At 47.6% G+C, this 24,282-nt stretch overlaps 1 protein-coding gene across 5 annotated transcripts in view; it reads left to right on the top strand.

The window, feature by feature from the left end:
* The window catches only part of LOC119180589 (receptor-type tyrosine-protein phosphatase kappa), a 631,290-nt gene that overhangs the window by 319,514 nt on the left and 287,494 nt on the right, over positions 1-24,282 (top strand). For all 5 annotated transcript variants that reach the window (XM_075882906.1, XM_075882909.1, XM_075882908.1 and 2 more), the window contains one exon: positions 23,637-23,786. In XM_075882906.1, coding sequence (XP_075739021.1) covers positions 23,637-23,786 — 150 coding nt within the window. The remainder of the gene's footprint in view (positions 1-23,636; positions 23,787-24,282) is intronic.

Below are 24,282 nucleotides of genomic sequence, written 5' to 3'. Positions count from 1 at the left end.
TAAAGGGAAAGAAATGAATACCTAAGTGCTCGTTTTTCCGTGTTTCAACACAATAATTGTCAGATCTAACTGACAGTAATGCCAAAAAATGTACAGGGAAAGTTCTTAGAACCAATGGAATGTAAATAAGAAAAAAGAAAAGTGGATGAAAAAAATGACCAGCCGTGAGCAGGAATCGAACCTACGACCTTGGAATAACGCGTTCGATGCTCTAACCATTGAGCTACCACAGCGGCCTTCCCTCCATCCACTTTTTTGAGTTTATATGTGAATTTAGAGGTAGGAGTGACAGTCAGCGCCATCTATAAGCCAAGCGACGAGTGTGGAAACACTCTTTTATGCGCATGTTTGGCGTCACGTAACACGTGAACCTATTATGAGCGGGCAGCTGATTCATAGTCCATCGTATACAACCTAATGACACCAAGTCTGCCAGTACGAGACCCTCGTTCAATGAAATAAGGGAAAAAAGTGTATACTAATTAGGGCTCGTTTTTCCGTGTTTTAACACAATAATAATGAGATCTAGCAGAGAGTAATGCCAAGGAATGTACAGGGGAAGTTATTAGAACCAATGGAATGTAAATAGGAAGAAAGAAAAGTGGAGGAAAAAATAACCAGCCGTGAGCAGGAATCGAACTTACGACCTTGGAATAACACGTTCGATGCTCTAACCACTGAGCTACCACTGCGGCCTTCCCTTCATCCACTTTTTTTTAGTTTATATGTGAATTTAGAGGTAGGAGTGACAGTCAGCGTCATCTATAGGCCAAGCGACTAGTGTGAAAATACTCTGTTATGCGCATGTTTGGCGTCACGTAGCACGTGAACTTATTATGAGCGGGCAGCTGATTCATAGTCCATCGTATACAACCTAATGACACCAAGTCTGCCAGTACGAGACCCTCTTTTAATGAAATAAGGGAAAGAAGTGTATACCTAAGGGCTCGTTTTTCCGTGTTTTAACACAATATTAATGAGATCTAACAGACAGTAATGCCAAGAAATGTACAGGGGAAGTTATTAGAACCAATGGAATGTAAATAGGAAGAAAGAAAAGTGGAGGAAAAAATAACCAGCCGTGAGCAGGAATCGAAACTTCGACCTTCGAATAACGCGTTCGATGCTCTAACCACTGAGCTACCACAGCGGCCTTCCCTCCATCCACTTTTTTGAGTTTATATGTGAATTTAGAGGTAGGAGTGACAGTGAGCGCCATCTATAAGCCAAGCGACGAGTGTGAAAACACTCTTTCATGCGCATGTTTGGCGTCACGTAGCACGTGAACTTATTATGAGCGGGCAGCTGAATAATAGTCCCTCGTATACAACCTACATATATATATATATATATATATATATATATATATATATATATATATATATATATATATATATATATATAAAATCGAGAACGTGAGGAACGAGAGTCATACCTTATCCACCGATTTAACACCCTCGATAGAGGAATAAATGAGAATCCTGGAACACTTGCAGGAATAAAAGAATTAGAAAACAATAACGGCAATAATGAAAAAAGTAACTGAGTTCACGGCACTGCAGCTGCGAAGGGCACTGGACAACTCAAAACAATTCCAAGTGTAACTACTCTTCCTAAGTGCAGCTGTTGTCTGTGTCTGTTTTATTTTACTACCCAATCAATTCTGCCATGCGTGACATGCCCAACAGCAACCCTGTGCACAGCCGGGAGGGCAAGGAATTCGCATTGCGCCCGCTTACCAGCCTCTGCCGCAATACGCGGAACCCCTCTTTCTACGACGTAATGTTGACGGGACCCAGAGTAGTTAAAGGCTTAAAACTTCCTAAAATGCCCGCTTACCAGCCTCTGCCACAATACGCGGTACCCCTCTTTCTACGACGAAATGTTGACAGGGCTCCGAGTAGTTAAAGGCTTAGAACTTCCTAAAAAAGCTCTTTTTTGCCCCACACCGAACCGCCAGGGCCAGGAGGCACCGTCTGGTCGGGAAGAATGCGATAATGCAAGGAAGCATACACAGAGCATTGACATCAGAAAGGTGAAAGGGAGAAAGGGGAAAGAGATGAAGGGGGACGTGGAAGGAAGAGTGGAAGAGGGGCGCCTGAGGGCAGCAGCCCACCTTATATTCTTTTTTTTCTCGTTTTTATTCTTTTTTCTTTTTTTCTTCTTTCTTTTTTCTGTCTTTTCCCTCTTTCCTTTCCTTCTGTTTTGAGATTGTATAAAGCTGAGCACGAACAAACTGTACCTTTAATCCTGATGAAGGCCAGACTCTAGGCCGAAACGTCGAAATAAACCACGTTGTGACCGCTCACGGATATATATATATATATATATATATATATATATATGCGTGTGTGTGTGTGTGTGTGTGTGTGTGTGTGTGTGTGTGTCAAATCTAACAGACAATAATGCCAAAGAATGTATAGGGGAAGTCATTAGAACCAATGTAATGTAAATAAGAAGAAAGAAAAGTGAGTGAAAAGATAACTTGCAGTGAGCAGGAACCTACGACCTTCGAATAACGCGTACGATGCTGACGGCATGTTATCTTTTCACCCACTTTTCTGTCTTCTTATTTACATTACATTGGTTCTAATACTTCTCCTATACATTTCTTGGTATTACTGTCTGTTAGATCTCATTAATATGGCTACGTGCCAGTGCAGGGAGTTCAAGAAGACAAAGCATATAGACTGGCGCGAGCTAATCTGTGTGGCTGACGCTGCTCGCTTAACTGGCTGTCAATATATCTCTGACTACCCCTCCGAGTCGGTCTCCTTCTCGTACCATATTTGGTGGAGTTGTGCGATCCCCGTACTCGCCATGGAACTCCGAAGCGCACGCTCCCTCGCGGCTTTCAACATGACCACTCAAGACTCCGCTAAATCTGCCCCGGTCGCCCACCCTTCTGCCCCGCCTGTCAACCCAGCGCCCGCAACAACTTTTGTGACGCTTCCCGCCCTCAAGGACCCCGGCATGTTCTCGGGCCGTGAGGATTCCGACGTCGACATATGGATACGCCTCTACGAACGCGTCAGCGCTACTTACAGGTGGGATACAACACTTATGCTCGCAAACGTCATCTTTTATCTCGACGGAGCCCCTCGTGTTTGGTTTGACAACCACGAGCATGACATAACATGCTGGGACAACTTCAAGGAAAAGACCCGTGAGCTTTTTGGCAACACCTTTGGTCCTAGTTAAGCTGCGAAAAATGAGTCGTCAACTCGCGCACAATCTTCCGTGGAGCCCTACATCGGTTACATTCACGCTGTCCTCTCACTATGCCACCAAGCTGACGAAAACATGTCCGAGACTGAAAAACTTGCGTATATCCTAACGGTTATCGCCGACGATGTTTTCAACCTGAGTGTATTCAACAATGTGTCATCTGTTGATGTGATCATTCAAGAATGCCGCCGGTTCCAACAAGCTATCTCCCATTAGTTCCAGCGCCTTCCGAACACCGCTGCGATGTCCTCGTGTCTCGACACATATCATCCACCAGACACGTGTGACAGCTTGACGTGACTTGTCAGGCGCGAACTTGAAGCGGCTGCTCCAGCTAAGGTAGGATCAACTTCCCCTGACCCCTCTCTTCCAATTACGTTGCCCTCATTCAAGCATTCGTCCGGCAGGAAATTGCCAGCTTGGGAATTCCCACTATCTCACCACCTCCCCGCACCGAGTGCCAGCCCCAATACACGCCTGCACGTCCCTTCCCGACGGGCCCTTCCTTAACGTTCCGTAATCCGTCCGCATGGCGAACACACGGTGACGAGTCAATCTGCTTCTCGTGTCACCAAATCAGGCACATTTCTCGCCATTGCAGAAGCCACTGGGGTCCTCCTGCACAAGCCTCCTCTCGTCCCATTTATGCACGTCCTGCCTATAGCCTTGAGACCAGCCGAGATCATTTTGCCCAGGCACCAGCTACTGAACACTGCTACTCCCACTCTCCATCCCCCCAACGTCGCCAGTCTCGTTCTCCACAGCCCCACCGACCGTCTTCTCCCGCCTTCCCACGAAATTCTCCGACGGAAAACTAAGTGTTGCAATCCTGGAGGTGGCGCTGCATCGCTCAGACTGACCGAAAATCCTCTCTTGACAATACCGACAAAACGGAACCTTAAAGGCGTACAAATATATGGCGTACCTGTCACTGCTCTTGTCGACTCCGGCGCTCAACTTTCCGTGATGACGAGTGAATTTTGCCGAAAGCTCAAGAAGGTTCTCACACCTGCCACCACTCAGTTCTTCCGTGTTGCGGATGGCGAAATAGCATCTATCGTTGAAATGTGCTCCACTCGTGTAAGCATTGCGGATCGAAACACAGTTGTTCCCTTCACCATCCTTGATAAATGCCCCCACGACGTAATCTTAGGCCTCGACTTCCTGTCAGCGCACTCTGTCCTCATAAACTGTTCGACCAGTTTGCTCCGTCTACACTTTCTTGCAACAGAACCTCTTGCAGAACAGCCAAGTCATCTCTGCACAACGGGACACGCGCGCCTCCCTCCACAGACACTGACCTACATAGAGCTCGTCTCAATACCACCAGTTCCCGACGGTCACTATGTTCTGACCCCTGTCACCGATTTCCTCATAAACCGCAGCATTATATTACTGCACACCATTCTGTCCATCGCAGGAAATTCTACGTGCCTCCCAGTTGTTAACTTTAGCTTGACACCTCAAGTGCTGCCACAAGGGATCTCTTTGGCGCTGCTCTGCACCTTAGACGACAATGCGGTTAATGTTTTCACGATGGCCGCTCCTTCTGACCCCCACGCTAAGCATCAATCTACCACTTGCTCCGACAGTGTTATTAAGTCGATGATTGCTGCCAACTTAACGCCGCAGCAGACTGATGAGCTCCAGCGGGTTCTGCTGTCATACATCGGCGTTTTTTACTTCAGCGGCCGTCCGTTGGGGAAAGCTACTGGTATGACCCACCGCATAAACACTGCTAATGAGCATCCTAATCATAGGTGTCCATATCGGGTGTCGGCGGCCAAGCGTCACATTATGCAAAGTGAGTTTGATAAAATGCTCGCCAAGGACATCATTGAGCCATCCTGCAGTCCTTGGGCTTCTCCTGTAGTGCTAGTCTGCAAGAAAGACAGTGCATGGCATTTCTGCATTGATTATCGGCACCTTAACAAAATTACCAAAAAAAGATATGTACCCCCTGCCACAAATAGATGATGGGCTTTGTTACCTTTATGGGTCCGACTATTTTTCCTTCATAGACCTTCGTTCCGGCTACTGGCAGATAGAGGTATATGAAATAAACCATAAAAAGATGGCATTCATCACCCCCGATGGTCTATATCAGTTCAAGGTCATGCCCTTCGGCCTTTGTAACGCTCCAGCCACCTTCGAACGAATGATGGACTCCCAGCTCAGAGGATTCAAATGGTCCACCTGTTTTTGCTACTTAGACGACGTCATCGTTTTTCCATCAACATATGAAACTCATATAGAGCGCCTCTCAGCCATCTTGAGAATCTTCCGTCGCGCTGGCCTGCAGCTCAACTCGTCCAAATATAACTTCGAACGCCATCAAATCACAGTATTTGGCCATTTAGTAGACGCCAACGGCGTACAACCAGACACGGCAAAAATCAGCGCCGTCAAAAGCTTTCCTTTACCACGATTGGCGAAGGATGTACGCAGCTTTATCGGACTATGTTCCTACTTCCGACGCTTCATGAAAAATTTTGAGCACATAGCGAGGCCGCTTACGCAGCTACTCAAGAAAGACGTCCCGTTTTCATGGGGCTCCGAAGAGGCTTCTGCGTTCTCGACTCTCATGGCTCTTCCCACTACTCCTCCGATTCTGGCGCACTTCAACCCTGCTGCACCTAGGGAAATCCGTACAGATGCAACTGGACATGGCATTGGTGCAGTGCTGGATCAGAAACAACATGGCCATGATTGCGTTATTGCATATTCCAGCCGCCTCCTTTCTGCCCCTGAACGTAACTATTCGATCACAGAGCGTGAGTGCTCGGCTCTTGTATGAGAAGTGACGAAATTTCGACCTTATCTATACGGACGCCGATTTTCGGTAGTTATCGACTACCACGCGCTCTGCTGGCTTAACTCTCTGAAAGATCCATCAGGCCGCCTTGGTCGCTGGGCTTTGCGCCTGCAAGAGTTTTCTATTCGGTGGTCTACAAATCTGGCCGTTTACACCATGATGGCGATTGCATCTCCCGATACACTGTCGACGATACTGAACACACTGATGAGCCCACGGAGAACTATATCTTGTCCATGTCCGACTTCCTAAATATTGGGGAAGAACAGAAGCGCGATCCAGTGCTGCTTGACATCATCAGCCGTATAGAATTCTCCCGAAATGACGCTTCTTTTCACTACTTTGTCTTTCAAGAGGGCGTTCTATACCGTCGAAATTTCCGACCGGACGGGCCCGACCTTCTCAATGTTGTGTTTAAGCATTTGCGCTGCTGTGTTCTCACCGAACTTCACGACGCTCCCTCGGCTGGATACCTTGGCATAACCCGAACGTACGCGCGAGTCCGGCACCGTTTCTTCTGGCCAGGCCTTGCTCGCTCGGTACGCCGATACGTCACCACGTGTGACCTATGCCAACGTCGTAAAAACCGTCGCTGCTACCCGCTGGCCATCTTCAACCAATTGACATACCCTAGGAACCATTTTACCGTGCTGCATTAGACCTGCTTGGTCCTTTTCTAACATCGCCATTGGGAAACGAATCGATAGCCGTTATCATAGACTACGCTACACGCTACGCTATTACGCGAGCTCTACCGACCGGCTGTGCAACCGACGTCGCTCACTTTTTGTTACGGGACGTTATATTGATTCTCGGTGCTCTGAGACAGCTTCTCACAGACCGTGGCCGTACATTTCTATCCCAAGTCATCGCCGACATTTTGCGTTCTTGTTACACGCAACACACTCTGACAACCGCTTACCACCCTCAAACAAACAGCCTCATGGAGCAATTTAACAGTTTGTTTTTTCTTTTTTACTTGCCGAATAAGGCGAGCAGTCATCCATGGTTTACGAGCATTTTAGTGGGCAAGATATCGACAATAGGAAAACATTCATGATAGATAGGGAGAAAAAGTCATAGGAATTCGTCATAAGCATCGTCAGCTGTGGCTTCCTGAAAAACAGATGACCAGTTGACTAATGCAATGTGAGTTATTAAGCGCTGAAGATTTTCCCCGAAATGAGCTGTCGACGTGCTTTTAATTTGTGTTCGGTGCTAGATTCCTTTTCAATAAGAGCAATTAACGATAGGTAGGTGGTCGCTAATATCTACTGCAGTACGACCGGCGTGAAACGTGTTTTCATCGATGGTTAGAATTAAGTCCAGGCTAGTAGAAGTACTAAGGGTGACACGTGTGGGGCCCCAGATAATAATACGAAAACTTGCCAACTGTAGAGTAATTAGCTATTCTTCTTGCGCGGGACTGCTTGCACTCATGTCTATAATAAAGTCGCCGCCTATATATGTCGAAAAATGCTCAGAATGAAAGGCTAATTCACGCTCAAAACGGTGGAAAAAAAACATGCCTAAGTTGGCTTGAGGAGGACGGTAAACGAGACAAAAAGCTAGGTTGCCGGAGCTAACTGTCAGCATTTCAATGTTTGGATCGCTAGAACTGTGCTCAGATAACACATGAGGAGTAAGTATTAAGGACAAGCAACGCAACACCTCCACCACGTTTCGTAGGGCGATTAAGGAAAAAAATGATTCATAGCCGGGAAGGCAGATGACGTCGATATCCGAACGATGCCACGTTTCTGATAAGATAAGAAGATCGAAGGAATAAGCAAAGCTGTCTAAAAAAGATTGTAGCTGGTCTGTCTTGTTCACAGCTGATCGCGTGTTGATATGTATAATCTATATGCACGGACTGTTTTGAGATAGAAATTTGTTAAACTTGGTGGGTGTGAAAAGCGGTGTGACTTCCATTGAAACAAGTACGGCTTAGGTTGCTTCTTGTGGGCTGGGAAACTGCGTTACTGGCACCATTTTCAAAAGGTCGGCCATGGAATGGATGCGAAGAGTTTCAGAGAATTCATTTCAACGAGCAAGAATCGCACCGTTTTTGGTCCACACGAACTTCCATGCCACTTCCTTTTTACTTGCTACTGCAGCGCCGAGAAGCCTTTTGTTTTGCGGTGTTAGGTGCTCATTCACATATATTGCAGTCGAGTCATTGTGTGGAATGGCAATGCAGGGTTGCGGCCGTACAGAAGAAAAAATTGAGAATAGCCGGTGGTGTCATGCCTTGACTAAGTGTATGCAAACGTAACGTAGGGGAGCGTTGCGCCCTAGTCATAGTGGTCATCAGAGACGTACATGGACAACATGCCTGTAAGAAGAGTTCAGATGTGGTGCCCCGTGAGACCCTTTGTCGGGGGATGGTAGGCACTAGTAAGGTGATTTTCGGTAGAGCAGCTACGGAGGATTTCGTCGATAACTTTTGTGAGGAAGCAGCACCCACGATCCGTTAGAAGCTGGCGTGGAGCCCCATGCCGCAGAATGAAGTCATTCAGTAGAAAGTCTGCAACGTCTGTAGCGCAGCTACTTGGCAAGGCACGAGTATAGCGTATCTGGTCGCATAGTCAGTTGCGACAGCGATCCATTTGTTGCCTGATACGGACGTCGGGAAAGGTCCGAGCAAGTCGAGGCTGACGCCAAAGAATGATTCCGGGGGAATGTCGATAGGTTGGAGCAGGCCTGCCGCACGTTGAGCAGGACGTTTGCGACGCTGGCAGCACTCACCAACAGCGACATAGCGGCGCACACATCGATACAGGCCAGACCAAAAGAACCGTTTCCGCACGTGATGATAGGTGCGTGAAAACCCAGGTGTCCTGCCATCAGAGCATCGTGCAGATGTTGATGAATGATGGCAAACAGGTGTCAGGGCATAAATAAAAAATTTCGGGCCATCAGGCTTCATGTTGCTGCGATACAGAATTTCGTTGCGGAGGACATATTCACGGAGCGAAGGGTCGGAATGTCCTGAAGATACTCGCTCAATGACCGTCTTCAGGGTTGCGTCCCGGCGCTGCTCTGTGCAGATGTCGCACAAATCAGATATGGCGAGCACACAAGAATCGCTCTCAAGAACAGCGAGGCTAGCAGGGTCCACCGGATAACGCGAGAGATAATTGGCATCTTGGTGTAACCTGTCAGACTTATCAATTACGTTGAAGTTATACTCCTGAAACGTAGAGCCCAGCGACCTAGACGATTAGTTGGCTCCTTGAGCGACCACAGACAACACAGAGCAGGTTGGTCCGTAATAACTGAAAACTCCCGACCATACAAGTAGGGGCGAAATTTCGCTACAGCCCAGACCAACGGAATACACTCGCGCTCCGTTATCAAAAAGTTTCGCTCAGATGTGGAGAGAAGGTGGCTGGCATACGCGATAACACGCGTTTTACCTCTCTGGTGTTGAGAGAGAACAGCGCCGATGCCGCGATCACTGCCGTCTGTGCGAACTTCAGTCGTCTCGGGTGGGTCGAAGTGAGCCAGTATTGATGGTGAAGTGAGCAGGTCGATTAGCGTGGAAAACACAGCTGCTTGGTCTTGGCCCCATGAGAAGGGTGAGTTATTTTTTAGAAGACCTGTTAGTGGTCGTGCAAATGTAGCAAAATTTCGTATAAAACATCTGAAGTACGAGCATAAGCCCACAAAACAATGAACATCTTTGGTAGAAGAAGGCCGAGGAAAGTTCCAGACAGGGTCTGGGTAATCTTGTCGGTGTCTGGTTGGCCGCCAGCAGCACTTAAACGATGACCAAGGACCGCGATTTCTCGTCAGCCAAAATGGCACTTTTTCGAAATCAGCTGGAGTTCCTCTTAACGAAAAATGGCTAGAATGGTCGACAAACGAGTTAGGTGGCTTTCAAATGTTGGGGAAGAAACAATCACATCGTGGAGGTAGCAAAGGCTGATGGACCATTTATAACCACGAAGGAGAGAGTCCATCATGCGTTAGAACGTTGCCGGGGCGTTGCACAGCTCAAAAGGCACAACCTTGAACTGATAAAGGCCGTCCGGTGTGACGAAGGCACTTTTTTTCCCGTCTAAGTCGTCGACAAAAATTTGCCAGTTGGCTGAATGAAGATCTATAGATAAGAAGTATTGCGCGCCAAGAAGGCAGTCAAGGGCGTCGTCGATTCGTGGCAGCGGATATACGTCTTTGCGGGTCATCTTGTTCAAGGTATGGTAGTCAACGCAAAATCTCCAACTGCTATCGTTCTTTTTGACTAAAACAACAGGCGACGCCCATGGACATGAAGAGGCCTCTATGACTTCTTTCGAGAGCATCTTCTCGACTTCTACTTGTATGACCTGGCGATCAGACTGAGAAACACAATATGGTCGCTGTCTAACAGGGCTAGCATCACCTGTATGCATTTGATGACGCACAACGGGCGTGACCTAAAGGGTGGTCATCTATGTCGCAAATACCTCGGTAGGTGGTCAGAATGTGGCGGAGTTGTGCGGCCCCACAGGGCAGAAAATCAGGGGCAATCATCATCGTGATTTCTTTGGTAGGTGCGGCTGCTCGGCTGGCTACAATAGGGGATGAGCAGTCTGCAGGGTCTAATGCCACGATGTTACATGCATCAAGAGGGGAAACGTGGGCTAACGAAATGCCTTGCGGAAGAACATTGGTTGAACTACTATGGTTGAGGAGTGGAAGCTGAACGTAGTTGTCCACGACAGTCACGATGGTATGCGGCACAGCAACACTTCGGGCATGGAGCACATTCACTAATGGAGACACTATGTAGTCACCGTCGGGAAGAGCTGGTGATATCGTTAAGGCCACACGCGTGGTGGCTTGTGGTGACAGCCTAACATAATCAACAGCGCACAAGCGGTGTAACCGTGAAGACGGCACAGCCCCAAGTTTAGGCAGTTCAAGTTGGAGAACGCCGATTGCACAGTCGATGACAGCGGCATGAGTGGACAAGAAATCCAATCCAAAAATCTGGTCATTGGGGCACTGCTCAATAACTGCAAAGAGAACAGATGTGGGCTGATCGGCGATTGTGATGCGTGCTGTGCACAACCTTGTGATGGTAACACTTCTTCCGTCGGTGAATCGAATAATACCAGGAGCAGCCGGTGTGAGCACTTTCTTCAGGCGAGGACGAAGTCGAGCACTCATCAAAGAAATATCCGCCCCGGTGTCAATAAGCGCAGAAACAGTCAGGCCATTTACGTCGACATCGATCGACTTTACAGTACAAAGACAGGGCTTTACAATACAAGTACAAAGACAGGGCTTAAGGTCGATATCGAGGACGCAGCTTCACCTCTAAGAGCTGCATCGCTTAGTTTCCCTGATGAAGATTGAGCGGGAAGGTTGGGCGTCGTCGTAGAGGAGAAGGGGACGACGGGTGACGTGCAGGTGGCGAACGAGACTGATGAAGTCGAGGTGACGGTGAGCGGCTGTGCTGCGTATCAGGGGCATCGAAGGGTGGAAGGTGGTGGTAGCTGTCGGGGATCGGCGCAGGAGGCTAGAAAAGGGGGTAGCTGTCGGCGCGGCGAGCAGTGTTATATTGTGTTCGGGACGAAGACCAATAGTTGCGGCAATACCGTGCGACGTTCCCTATGCGGCGGCAGTTAAAGCAGATCGGCCGATCATCCGCCATTCGGCCGGATTGCGAGAGCATGGAAAAGACCGTTCCTGGGGCTGTGACCTGGGGCGAGACGGTGACCGGGGGTGAGGCGGTGACCTTGAACGGAAGCCAATTGTTCGAGACTGAGCAACGGCGTAGTCATCGAAGCCCAAACTGCTGAGTTATTCCCGCACAATCGACTGTACCAAGCAAACCTGAACTACTTGCGAACTGACGTGGCCGTTGCTGGGAAGAGCAGGTGTAACTGCTTCGATTTCTCGCTGGACAATTCGTGTGATTTCAGACACCGGTGAAGACTGCCGATGAGAGGTCAGTCCATTTTCGCAGGAGGACGTCGCAGTGGTGTTCGGTAGTTGAGTGAATGTTCTTGAAATATGCCTGCTTTTGACCTGTTCAAAACGCCGTTATTCCTGAATAATTTCTTCGACGGTCGCGCTGTTCCAGCTCATTAGTAGGTTGAACGCATCGTCCGCTATACCCTTGAGGACGTGGCAAACCTTATTTGACTCCGACATGTCGTTGTCAACTTTATGACATAGAGCCAGCACGTCCGGTATATACGAGATATACGGCTCTGTGGACGTCTGAGCACGTATAGACAACTCCTTCTTTGCAGCCGCCTTTCGACCAATGGGCTTCCCAAATATCACACGGGCTTCCCAGATCTACACAGGTCTGGTCTGGCACAGTCTAGCTATGCCTTCACTGGAACTAGAGTGAATTCCTTCATTATTTCCTTTTAACATGCAGGTTATATACAAATCAAGGGAAGAGGCTGTTAGAAGAACCTCTCCGTAGCTTGGATTTAAATTTATTTCTTCCGGTGGTCCTTTCCTTTGGAGCAACTGAAAAGAGATTTTGCCACAGGAACGTTTGCGAGGCCGTAAGCGATCTTTTAAAGGCTACAAAATGAATAGAATGTTCAGCTGAGGCATAAATTCACTTTATTCGAAACTATATTAGCTTGCTCGTTTTTTTTGTTAACTCTATTTTTTATTTTAACATATTGTTTACCAATCTGTTCTTTCTTTACATATGCCTATCTAAAGAACCAGGCTGTGTAAACAATTCGATCTCACAAGCGAGGATACCGTCCGTTTCATGGCTGATCCCCCGTGGTGGGTTGCGCCAAGACTCTGAGGAATACCTACCAACCATCAATCGTCAGAGCGATTGGGGCTGGCAGTCACAGTTTTCTCGCTGGAATGCTCAGGTGTTTCAGCAGCATTGGGGCATTTTCGACAGTTTAACGGCTTGCAACTTTCCCTTGAGAGGTCGCTGCTTTCAGTTTTTCCGGAAAGATGTCATGGTCTCATGTTTGATGTTCGGCAATGTGGTCTCATGCATGAAATCAGAGGTTCACGCAAGATTGAAAATTTCACGACGTGGCGTAGGTAGACCTGCTTTGGCAGCACACGGGAATACCCCAAATCAGGGGATACAGGGCGACATGGGATGGACATCGTTTGAGTGCAGGGAAGCTTGCAGCAAGGTAAAATTTGAGGAGCGTTTGAGAAAAATGGGCGAGGAGTGTTGGAGTAGGAAAGTTTTCAGCAACTTGTACATGGATAATGGTGATACTACATGAAGAAAGCGAACTCGAAATTAGCCAAGCAACTACGTGGACAACAGCAAAATACCAAGCTAAAAGGAAACGTTGGCTAAGATGAAGGGGAAGGAAACAGAGAGGGACATGTCGAAGATTGGAATGCTTTCGAAATCATCCCTGGAGACCTACCGAACTTTCAAGCAGCAAATGGCAACAGAAAGTTTCTACCATAATACTCAGGGTATTCATCGGCTGTTCGAGGCTAGAACGAGAGTATTGCGGACCTAGGCGTATTGAGCCAAATACGAAGGCACATACACCGTGTGTAGTGCGCATGAAAAGGAGGAGGAAGTGGCTGAACATTTCATATTATTTGGTAAAGGGCTCCATTCTATAGTCTGAGATAATGCGCGGAATTTTTCAAAGCTTTGGGGTTTATGGACAGAGAAGGCAAAATAGACCATAAACGGATGTAACTATGAGAAGGCTAACTGATTGGTGGCTACAATCAAACTCCGAGATCGCAGGCGCGCGGCGTTGTTCACGCCGCTCACCCGCAATCTCGGAGTCCATGAACACATAGTGATAGTACTTAATTTCATGGCTAGGTGGCAAGAGCCACAACCCCATCTACAGGGCACAGCGGGATACATCAATCAAAATATCTACGGATAGATGGATGGATGGATTGATATGGCTGTACCCTTTAAATCGGGTGGTGGCTAAGCCACCAAGCCCTAATACTTAGAAAACCAAAAACCAGAGTTATTTTTTTTCCTTAATATTGTGAGGTTGAGGGCTCGTACTTTGCAGTGAAGGGTTTATTTTCACTCGTGCCTTGACTTAAGCCACCAATCAGATTACCTCCTTCTAGTTAAGTCTACCCGCTCAAAGTCTATTTTGCCCTCCCTGTACCTAAACCACAGTGCTTTGAAAAACTCTGTGCCATCATCCTCAATTATAGGATGAAGCCCTTTACAGAAATTATTAGGTGTTCGGCAGTTCTCTCGTCCTCTCCGCACGAACTGCATACCGTGTATACCCCTTCGTATTTGGCCCATGTCTTGGTTCGCATTGCTGCCGTCCTGGCCTGAAACAGTAGATAACTACCCCGAGTAATATCATAGATCATTTTCTTGGCAATTTTCTGCTTAAAAGTTTGATAGATCACTAGAGCGGACTTCTTAATCATGCCAATTCTCCACATATTGGTCTCAGCTTCCTTCCCCTTGTTTACCGATGATCCTTTTTGGTTGGGCCCCCTGCTGTTTTCTAACCATTTACTTGTCCATTTTCTGGTATGCTTCCTCAATTTTGTATCGACATGCTTTATACGCAAGTAACGGAATACCTTCCTAGCCCAATGCTCTTCCCCCATTTCTCTCGATGTCTTCTCAAATTTCATCTTGCTGCTATTTTTCCTGCCCTCAAATGATGTCTTTCCCATATCACCTTGCGCTCCCTGATTTGGTGTATTTCTGTGAGCTCCTAAGGCAAGCCTACCTATTCCACGTTACTTAATTTCTAATTTCGCTTGAACTTCTGATCTCATACACAAGACCGCGTTGCTGAGCATATGCCCTTAACTATGACCCCTTTTCATATTCCGCTCACATCATACCTATTGTAATTCCACAGTGCCCTGCTTTTCATCACTGCTGCATTCCTGTTACCTTTAGTCGTCACGTATACTTCGTGTTTTCTTAGATACTCAGTCCCATTGCTTAATTGTACGCCCAGATATTTGTATTTATCTGTTATCTCTAGCGTGACCTCCTGTATCTTAAGCTCACTACCTTCATTATCAATAAATATTGTGACTGCTGATATTTTTCTTACTGAATCTGAAATTTAACCTATCTCCCTTATTACCGCAGATGTCTATCAATCTCTGCAAATCTTTCTTCTTAGTGACTCCATCTTTCACACCTAGTGAGTCCAATATAACCCACAAGTCCTCTTGAACCACGCTATCGTACGCTCTCTTGATATTTAAAAATGCTAGCCACAGGGGCCTGTGTTCCTTTTCTGCCATTTAGATGCACTGCATCAGTGAAAACAAATTGTCTTCCAACCTCCTGTGTTTCCGAAGCTTATAATGCAGTTCCCCGAGCATTCCTCACCTTCTATCCAGGCCTGCAGTCTTTATTTCATAACCTGCATCGCCAGCCTGTAGACCACTCATGTCAATGTTTTAAGGCGGTCGTTCTTTATGTCAGCTTTGTCTCCTTTCCTTTAGATATCATGCTCATCCGGCTATGTTTCCATCCATCGGGGACTTCGCCATCGATTATTATTTTGCACACTGCCTCTCTCAAAGTCTGCTTAGACTTCGGACCCAATCCTTTTATCAACGTAAATAGAATGCCATCTGGGCCTGTTGTTGTACTACTAGAAACCCTCTTCTCAGCCCTTTCCCACTATCGTTGTGAAAATGGAGCCATTGTGCCACTTGGTTCATTCTTGTCTTTTGTGGTCCATAAGGCACTTCTTTGTCGAAATTTTTCTGTCACCTTTTTTTATATAATCCGCAGCTTCGTCCCCTGCTAGCCTAGCACCTTGATCTGTAGTTAAAAGCCTCTGCACTAGGCTCCTCTTATTTTTTAGGGAGTTTAGATGATTCCAAATTTCGCAGCTGCCTTTCTATTCTTTTTAAGTACTTCTGCCAGCCACTGCGCCCCCTTTCTTCTAATCTTTTCATCGATAAGAAGGGATGCTTCTCTTTTACAGTTTAGAAAGATTTCTCATTTTCTTTCAACATCATCTGTCAGTTCACCCCGCTGCTTAGCAAGTGTGTTTCAACTAGAGGCTTCCTGTCGTTTGGTATGGCTCTCATAACTTCCTCATCTCGTCAAATTCTTGGGTTTGTGTCTTCTTTTCCGTGGTGACTTCTCACGTGCGTCAGCAAGCTTTAGCTTAAACAGTCTAATTAGATTCGTGTATGTGCACACTGTTTTATTATCCTCAGTGATTACTTTCTCAATTTGTTTAGTAGCTGTTTCTCTTTGCCTTTCTGAATAAAAATTTTCCTGTAGTTTCTCATCTTGTCTCCTTCCCACTTTCCCTGTTCTTCCAAAACTTAGCTTGATACGTTTGTGATCACTACCCAGACTTCTGGAGTCGCTTTCATCTATGTGCATTCCCCTGAGCTTATCATACATCCTATGTGACATCAGTGCATAATCTATCGTCGACTGCAGCTTTCCTACCTCGCATGTTATTTGCCCTTCAAACTTCTCGGTACTGTTGCAAATGATCAAATCAAGCCTTTCACACATATCCATGATAATTTTGCCTGTTGGGTCAGTATACCTATCTATATCTTCTATGTGCGCATTCATATCATTTAGTATAATTATCTCGCACTCTCCTCCTAACTCCTCAATGTCCTTTGTTATACGCTCTACCATTGCCTGGTTTTCCTCTCTCGTATTTGCTTCCGTCCCCAAATTCACCAAACCAAGGAGTGTCCTTTGCCCTGCCACTTTCCCTTTTAGCCATTAATGTTCCTTGCACTCCTGCTTGACCCATTGCCAGTCTGTACTTTCATGAATGAATGCCCCAATACCACCTCCCTTTCTGCTACCTTCGGTTTTAATACAATATTCCCACGCGTAGTTCGTCGTTCCATGTCCCTAAGATGTGTTTCTACAAAACCGTATACCATTGGCCTCTCCACTTTTAGCTGTTCTTCTATCTCTTCCCACTTTAGCCTGTTCCTACCACCCTGCCTGTTGATATACCCTATGTCTGAATCGGCTCGGCACTCGTGGCTACGTCTACTTCTGCCCCGGACTCTACCTATCTTAGATACTGGTGCCACTTTGGAATCTTATCTGTCCATACCACCTGTCAAAAAGTCTCCGTGGTTGTTTTCCTCGTTACTAGCTATCCTGCACCCCGAACGGCCCGCGTGCCGCACAAAAAAAGCTACTGCGCATCCTGCAAGTCGCCAATCCACCTCATGACCTAGCCGCCCATCGAAGTGAATTCTGTCTTGTTTAAAAACGACCCCACCTATACACTTTTCTGTTTATTTACACCACCTCAAAGCCTTTCTCTCGACTCACCCGCCGTATCTCTTGGTTTGCGTTGACAACCACTCTTTGCAGGATGCCGCCACGCACCGGTACCTCCGGTAATGTGCATATTACTACCTGTACCTGAGGTGAAATTGCGGGCATGTCATCGACCCCTTTCGCCAGTGTGGTCACTAGTCCTGCCATATCATTATTCAAGACATCATTTAAACCGCCTGAAATTATCGCGAGGTATGGTCCATCAGCTGTAGCTTTGGGTTTTGCACTCGCTTGCCTCATGTCTGCGTCCAGCTTGCGTCCTGGGAACGTTCCTACTGCAACCCTCTTGTGACCTTTCACCATCTCTTTGATTGCTTCTGTGCATCAATTTAAATTCAAGTCCCCGGCAATTATCACATGCTGTGAATTTTCAGCTGGAGCGTCCTGCACCTGGGGGTTACTTGCACTTGTGACGCCGGCTGCTTTGTCCCCTCCAGCCCCACCACTACTTCGCTGAAGCTGGGTATTGTGACAATTCAACCGGCTGAACCTGTTTTTGCCAAACATCCTTGCTCTTTCTGCTCCGCCGTTCTGGTTGCTAGTGCCCTACCGTTCTCTCCGTCGGCCGCTCCTTTGTTCACCTTCACTAGTGCTTCCTCAGCGGACTTCAGCGTTTCTTCAATAGCCCTCGTTTTATATTGCTGTGTAACCAACGCAGTCTCCAACTTGGTGATTCTCATCAGCAGTTCACTCTGGGCAACCATCATTTTCTCATTTTTAGGAGCGAAGCTCCTTAAGGTGTGGGCTGTGCGTCCCCTGTATGTAGCCACCTCTCGTTCAGTTCTAAGTATTACGCTAGCCACCGCCCGATCTAAAGGGTAGAGCCATATCCGTCCGTCCATCCGTCCATCCGTCCATCCGTCCGTCCGTCCGTTCATCCATCCATCCATCCATCCATCCATCCATCCATCCGTCCATCCGTCCGTCCGTCCGTCCGTCTGTCCGTCCGTCCGTCCAAAAGATACAAGATGTTATAAACTAGACGGCGGTACATGTAGTTGATTATGAAAGATGCGAGGTGTTATAAAATAGGAATGATGCCACATATGGCGCGTGTCATCGTTCGATATAGTGCGGCGACGTACGCTAGGGAGAGCGTTGCAATAAAATCGAGTGGGCAAAATGTACGGAGGATTCATGGTTTACCAGGTTTACCTCCGGAGCTTCGCCCACTCATCATCATTCACTTCGTGGATATGGCGGCATTTTTTCCTCGGTCTCATATTGCCTACGCTTGGCGTCAGCCTTCTCTTCATTTGGTTCTGCACTTGGGTCCATTTTCCAGCCCACCCAGCATCCAGAACACTTCACAGCCTTTTTAAATATGTCTTACTGACACCAATTGTTCTTATAGATTGTCTCACTCAAGATTTACACAACATAATCCCTACCCTACAAAAAACAAAAAGTCTAAGCTCCACTACAAAAGTTCGCGTTCAATGTACGTGCACCTCGCCCACAGGGTGGCAAGAAAACAAAACAAAAAAACAAACAAACACACACGCACAAACTAGTAAAGACCTGATGACTGACCCCTGAAAACGCCATACAGTGTAATTAGTGCTACAAATAATATAAGTGCCGCCTTACTAATCATGAAGGCAAGCTTAAAACATGCAAGACCACTTATCTGTGCAGTCGAGCAGGAGCGCTCTAAAAACACGTCCATCCACCATGCCAGTCTTCGTTCAGACTGGCACGGTGGATCCCACTTCAAGGTCGATCCCACTCCACGGTTCATCCACGTGCCACTGGAGGTCTCCCACTCCACGGTGGAGTATCCCACTGTACGGTTTATCCACATGCCAGTCTGAACTTCGTTGATGGAGTGGGAGACTGACCTCTGACTGTGTCAGCACAACTACGGCGGCTTGGTGAAACAAAACGAGCTGGAGATGATGAGTGCTTTTGAAAGGTAGCAGAGCCATCTGGCCAGCCAGCCTGGTCGTTGTCGATGGGGGCACGGCTTTCGCCGAACTGTCGGCGCCAAGTGGCAGGTGCACTGCCGTGGTATTCAGCTCGGCGACGTGGGCGAAAGCGGTAAATGTGCCGTGGTTTTCTACAGATCTGGCACAGTGGTCGTCGATGCGCCATGCGCCATATGTCGTTAGTGTCATCTTACAGAATCCTGATGGGCACGGTTCGAGGTACTGTGGCGCCAGTATGGGCCTGGGTCGACGAACAGCGTCAGCTTCGCTGCATCCGTTCATCTGGTAGGATACTTCTAGAACCACTGGTCGACGCACAGCGTCTGCGTAGGTGTATGAGTTTGGATGGTAGGGCTCGGGAGAGGCAAGCGCCTGTCGAAGTGATGGTGAACGACTTCAGTGATGGAGGCAACCGTAGACTCCTGCTGCGGAAGTGCCTGTGACAGCAATGTGTACCTTGCGTCCTTCTTCGCAAACTCCTCACGGAGTTGAAACTGGATGCCTCGCGTTTGATGCCGCAAAACTTGAGCACGGCGTCTCGCAGGTCATCGTATAGGTGATGGCTCCAGAAGAAGTATGTTAGGCGGCGTTCGAGGCCATGTGGAAGATGATTTTTCAATACTTCGTATATAAACTCTTGGATCCAGATGTCATTGTGATACAAGGTCAATGCAAACTCCTCGAACCAGGACTCTAGGCGAGAGGTCTGGAATGGTGGCAGTGGCGGGTCGAATTGGGGCTGCCATTTTTGCGCTGGCTGGAACATGACCGCGGAGCTTGGCAGCAGTTATGCAGCGTCATCCACTTGTCCGTGAGTCCGTGGTCACCAATTTTCTAGTGATGTGATGGCATCCAACGTACACGGGCCGTCGTCACAGGTTAAATAAAAGGCCGAGACGTACAAGAGTAAGCGAGCTGCCGAAGTAGCGCAGCGGCTGTGACGTCCAGTCAGCTAGAAGCACACGAACGTTCTAGGTACCTCACGTGACGAGCCACCCGTGCTCGTCGTCTTTTTCTCTTGCTGGCTGGACACCACTAGCGCTACGCTACAGACGCTCTAAAAAGATGGCGGGCCGCCAAGATTGTCGTCTTGTACAGTCACTTGTGCTGTGCCTCTCGAGCAAATTGGTGATCTGCAATGTCATCGCTAGCGCGAATTTGGACGCATTAATGCACGTGGCAATATGATAAGGCCTTGTAGGGCAGGCGCACGCGATCAGTGAGCGAGGACACAAGGGCGATACCGTTGCACGATAACTGGTACCTTCAGGATAGCCTTATGGCACGAACAGAATTGTCCTTTTTTACCATGAACATGTACTAGGCTGGATTCCACCAAGACTTCGTGACGCATTCAGTGACAGAAATACGTCGAAGGAGTACGCATAAACAAAACACAAAAAAGTTCCGCCAAAAAGGAGTGAAATACAACAACTGTGGGTCACGGTATCAGGTGCCGGGCTAGTTACCCACTGCGACAATTTAAAATATGAAGGTGAATGGTTAATTGTATGCAGACAAGGGTCGCAACGCCAAGAAACAGCAGCAAGACCTTCCGTTAAAAATAACAGAAGAAAAATGGATAGTTGGGCGTCCAGTGAGTCACGCTCTTTTCGCTGTCACATCGCTTTTTCTGGTTCAGCTCTCGTCATTTGTCACAGCTACCCCAAAACTTATGACCGTATAGAGTTATTTATTCGTTAACGATCAACGCTTATCCTTGGAATGGAGATGTACGACTAAATGTCAATGTAGATGGATCCACGTTAAACGGTGCTATAGATCTCAAGCACCAATACACATTGCACAAGTTTTCCGATATGAATGAACAGTAAACTTTAACAACTGTTTAGTGATTCCTATGACGGAACGATCCACCATTTTCTTTTTTGTCCAGACGAGTGTTCTGGCAAGCATATTCGTACTTTATTTATCAGACGTAATATACTGTTGAGGTCTCCCCCACTGGCATGAATTAATTCGGGAGTGCTTGCGAAGCATGACTACGAGAAAGACGCGCGATGCAAATATGGGAAAACAAACACGCTTTGTCACACTAAACACTAGCAAAGGAAGTCGAAAATCGGAAACAAACGTTTGCTAGTGCCCAAAAAAACTCAAGAATCAAATAACACTCAAAACCTATAAATATTGTAATAAGAATGTCTGAATAATCCGCAATACCAATGCACGTACTTGGGCAAACCAAAGCTGACCATACACCTTTTCACAGGAAGGAAAAACACCGCAATGATGGGCTGTGCGCGGGAGTACAAAATCTAAGGGCGAAGCGTTTTCAGTGCATTTTCGAGGAAACGCGCCAAGTTGCACAGCCCAAGGAGGGCTATGACGGCACCCAGGGAGGCGTTCATGAAAAGGTGAATAGCTCTGTTCCAATTTATTGCTAGTCCTAGCCGCTACTGCTAAGCCAATATGGCGTCAACATTAGGATGTTCTTTCGGCTCATTGCGTTGCGGCTCATTGCCCCTTGCTGTGTCGACGTCTAGTCGAGTCTTCCGCCGTTGATGGGCTGCTCCACTTCTTACGGTCGCCGTCAGTTGCCCCCGCCGCACAAACCATTCGTCCTCATCGCCGGTGTTCCGCTCCTCTTCTCGATTTGTTGCCTCGATAGGCCCGGCTCGTCATGGACTCCCTCGCTGACGTGTCCACTCGGCGGCCTTTGTCGGTGTCCGGGTCTCACTCGTCATCTGCGGCCCACTTGGTCGAACCCGACTAGTTCAGGGCCTCATTGATGACGCACTTTAATGACTGCTGTGGGCTGCTCCCTTCCTAGAGCGATGTGGGGAAGCCGCAAGTCCATCAGGAACTGCTGGCCAGGGTGTGGCAAGTGCGGACAGAATCACACGGGACCATCTCCGAAGTCAACGGCCACCTCCCGGCCCCTTCACGCGGACATCCACAGAAACGGCTAGTCATACTGTTGCCGTCGCCGTAGCGACGCTTCTTTCCCACGCTTTCGCAGCTCGGCGTTCCGACACACAAGTGCCAGCTCCTCCTGTGGATTTTTTTCTTCTCGGCTCGGGTCGCGTGCCACGAGCCTTTCTCCGACCAATCTCTTGGGTCTAAGTGGCTGGTGCGCGTGTACTCAGGTGGGTCTTTTCTCCTCGCGCACAGTAACCGCGCTTCCACTTTCGCCACGCGCCTCATGCCTCTCCTTTACTCCATAACAAATACAAGAGGTAGAATTTTGTCAAGGAGGGTGGGTGCGTGGGCTTGTTGGTAGTGGGTCATTTCCAAGTTAAGCTTCGGTGTAGCGCGTCAAAGAACAAAGGCATGAGAAAAAGACATACGACGACAGACTGCGCTATATGTCGACGTATGTATACATTTATTTCTTGGGCTTGTCGTTTCGCTCCTTGCAGCGAGGCTTTGAAAATGTGGCAAGGTTTTTTGAAAAATTTATCTGTTACGTGTACAATTCAGCCGTAGAAACTTAAGGTTCCCTATTGAAAGTGACATTTCGCAGCATAAACGTATTAAAGTGCAAAGAGAACGCTGCCACTGGAACCCAGCACTTTAAAACTGGAAATCGCTAATTTCTTATGTCGTCGTGGTGTTTTTCCAAAAGCTTGCAGTAAAAAATGCACAGTGGTACACTGGTTACAATACTCAGCTTCAGGCCTGAAAGACGTGGGCGCAATCCTGGCAGCGATGGTTACATGACACCGATGAAGGCTTAATTCCAGAGGTCTGCGCATTATGCAATTTTAGTGTGCGTTAACGTCTGTTAGAAATTACCAGAGGCCTCCACAACTGTTTATCGCATAATCATGACGTTGTTTTGGCGAGTGAAACCCCAGAAATTACTATAAAATTTGCTGTGTTCTGGTTTGATTTCGGAAACTCTAGTTCTTCTGCTTTCCAACAGCAGCCACTGCTTTCTGCTAAAAAGCTGCCTCAGCTGAGCTTTGATTCCGAATGGAAATTGCAATGTCTGTATGTTCCCGGCTGAAAAACCCTCTAAGATGGGCTTCAGTTTGAGCCGGAAACTGCCCATCTGTGGCATTTACCGCCGGAAGGGATATTTGCAGCTTGAATTCCAGCTGGATTGTCTTTGTCAAGCGGGAACCTCGCGTACCATCTGGTAAAATAAGGAGAGCACATTAGTAAATAAAAACAGGAGAGAAGTGGGCAAATAAGAACAGCACAGAAAGAGTGAGAAAATAATGGAGAGAGTAAGAGATAAATAAAAAAGTGAAAAAAGCGGAGAAGGGGAAAACCAAAGAGAAATGCAAAGAAGGTTTTTTATGCTTGCCCCTCCTAGTGCGAAGCTGTGTGAAGTTTGACGTTTAGCCTGTACCATTGTTTGCTTTCAAAAGTAATCCGTGCACCATTCAAGAGCAATCCGTCCCCACCGTTGACATTCATCTCACGGTCTTCGCAGGAGCAGTACGAGTTCGTGCACGAGGCGCTCGTGGAGCGGCTGTTCGGCGAGCCAACAAGACAGCCGTCAGACAAACTATCCGCCTACTTCAGCCGCCTCAAGCTGGAGAGAGCCGGTGGCAAGGACACTGAACTCGAGCTGCAGTACGAGGTACACGTCCCCTTCTTTACACGTCTACGCGTTATATGTATCCCTCGCTAGGTAGTCACCGCTACCGACACATTCAGTGTGTGGATACACGCCTACTTCGCAAAGAACTCAACTGTATATTGTACATTGGCCTCGTTCATCGTGCATTAGGAAAATAGCCCTGCATGGTCTTAGTTACACCTACACGAGCTGGTCATAACGTGCACCATAACTTGACGAGTCGCTCTTAAACATCCATGTTCTGTGGGTAAAAAAATGTTCTAGTCTGGAGCTAGCACAATCTTTGATCTGCTCACAGCGAAGGTAAATCGAGCGATGTTGAAATTAGAGCCCCTTTGTTATATCGAAACAGTTGCTTTAGACGCCTGCAGCATGTCTCAGAGGAAGTGTTGTCCTCTGTGTGCCTCCTCTTTGATATCGTCAAGCGCAAGCGCCTTGGTATAAAGCAGGCTTCGAGTAGGTCAATGCCGGATCCACCCTCGGGTGTGTACCTGCC

The sequence above is a fragment of the Rhipicephalus microplus genome, unplaced genomic scaffold (genome assembly GCF_043290135.1).
Source record: "Rhipicephalus microplus isolate Deutch F79 unplaced genomic scaffold, USDA_Rmic scaffold_14, whole genome shotgun sequence".
NCBI lineage: Eukaryota > Metazoa > Arthropoda > Arachnida > Ixodida > Ixodidae > Rhipicephalus > Rhipicephalus microplus.
The sequence above is the reverse complement of the archived record's forward strand: the minus strand, read 5'-3'. Positions and strand labels throughout refer to the sequence as shown.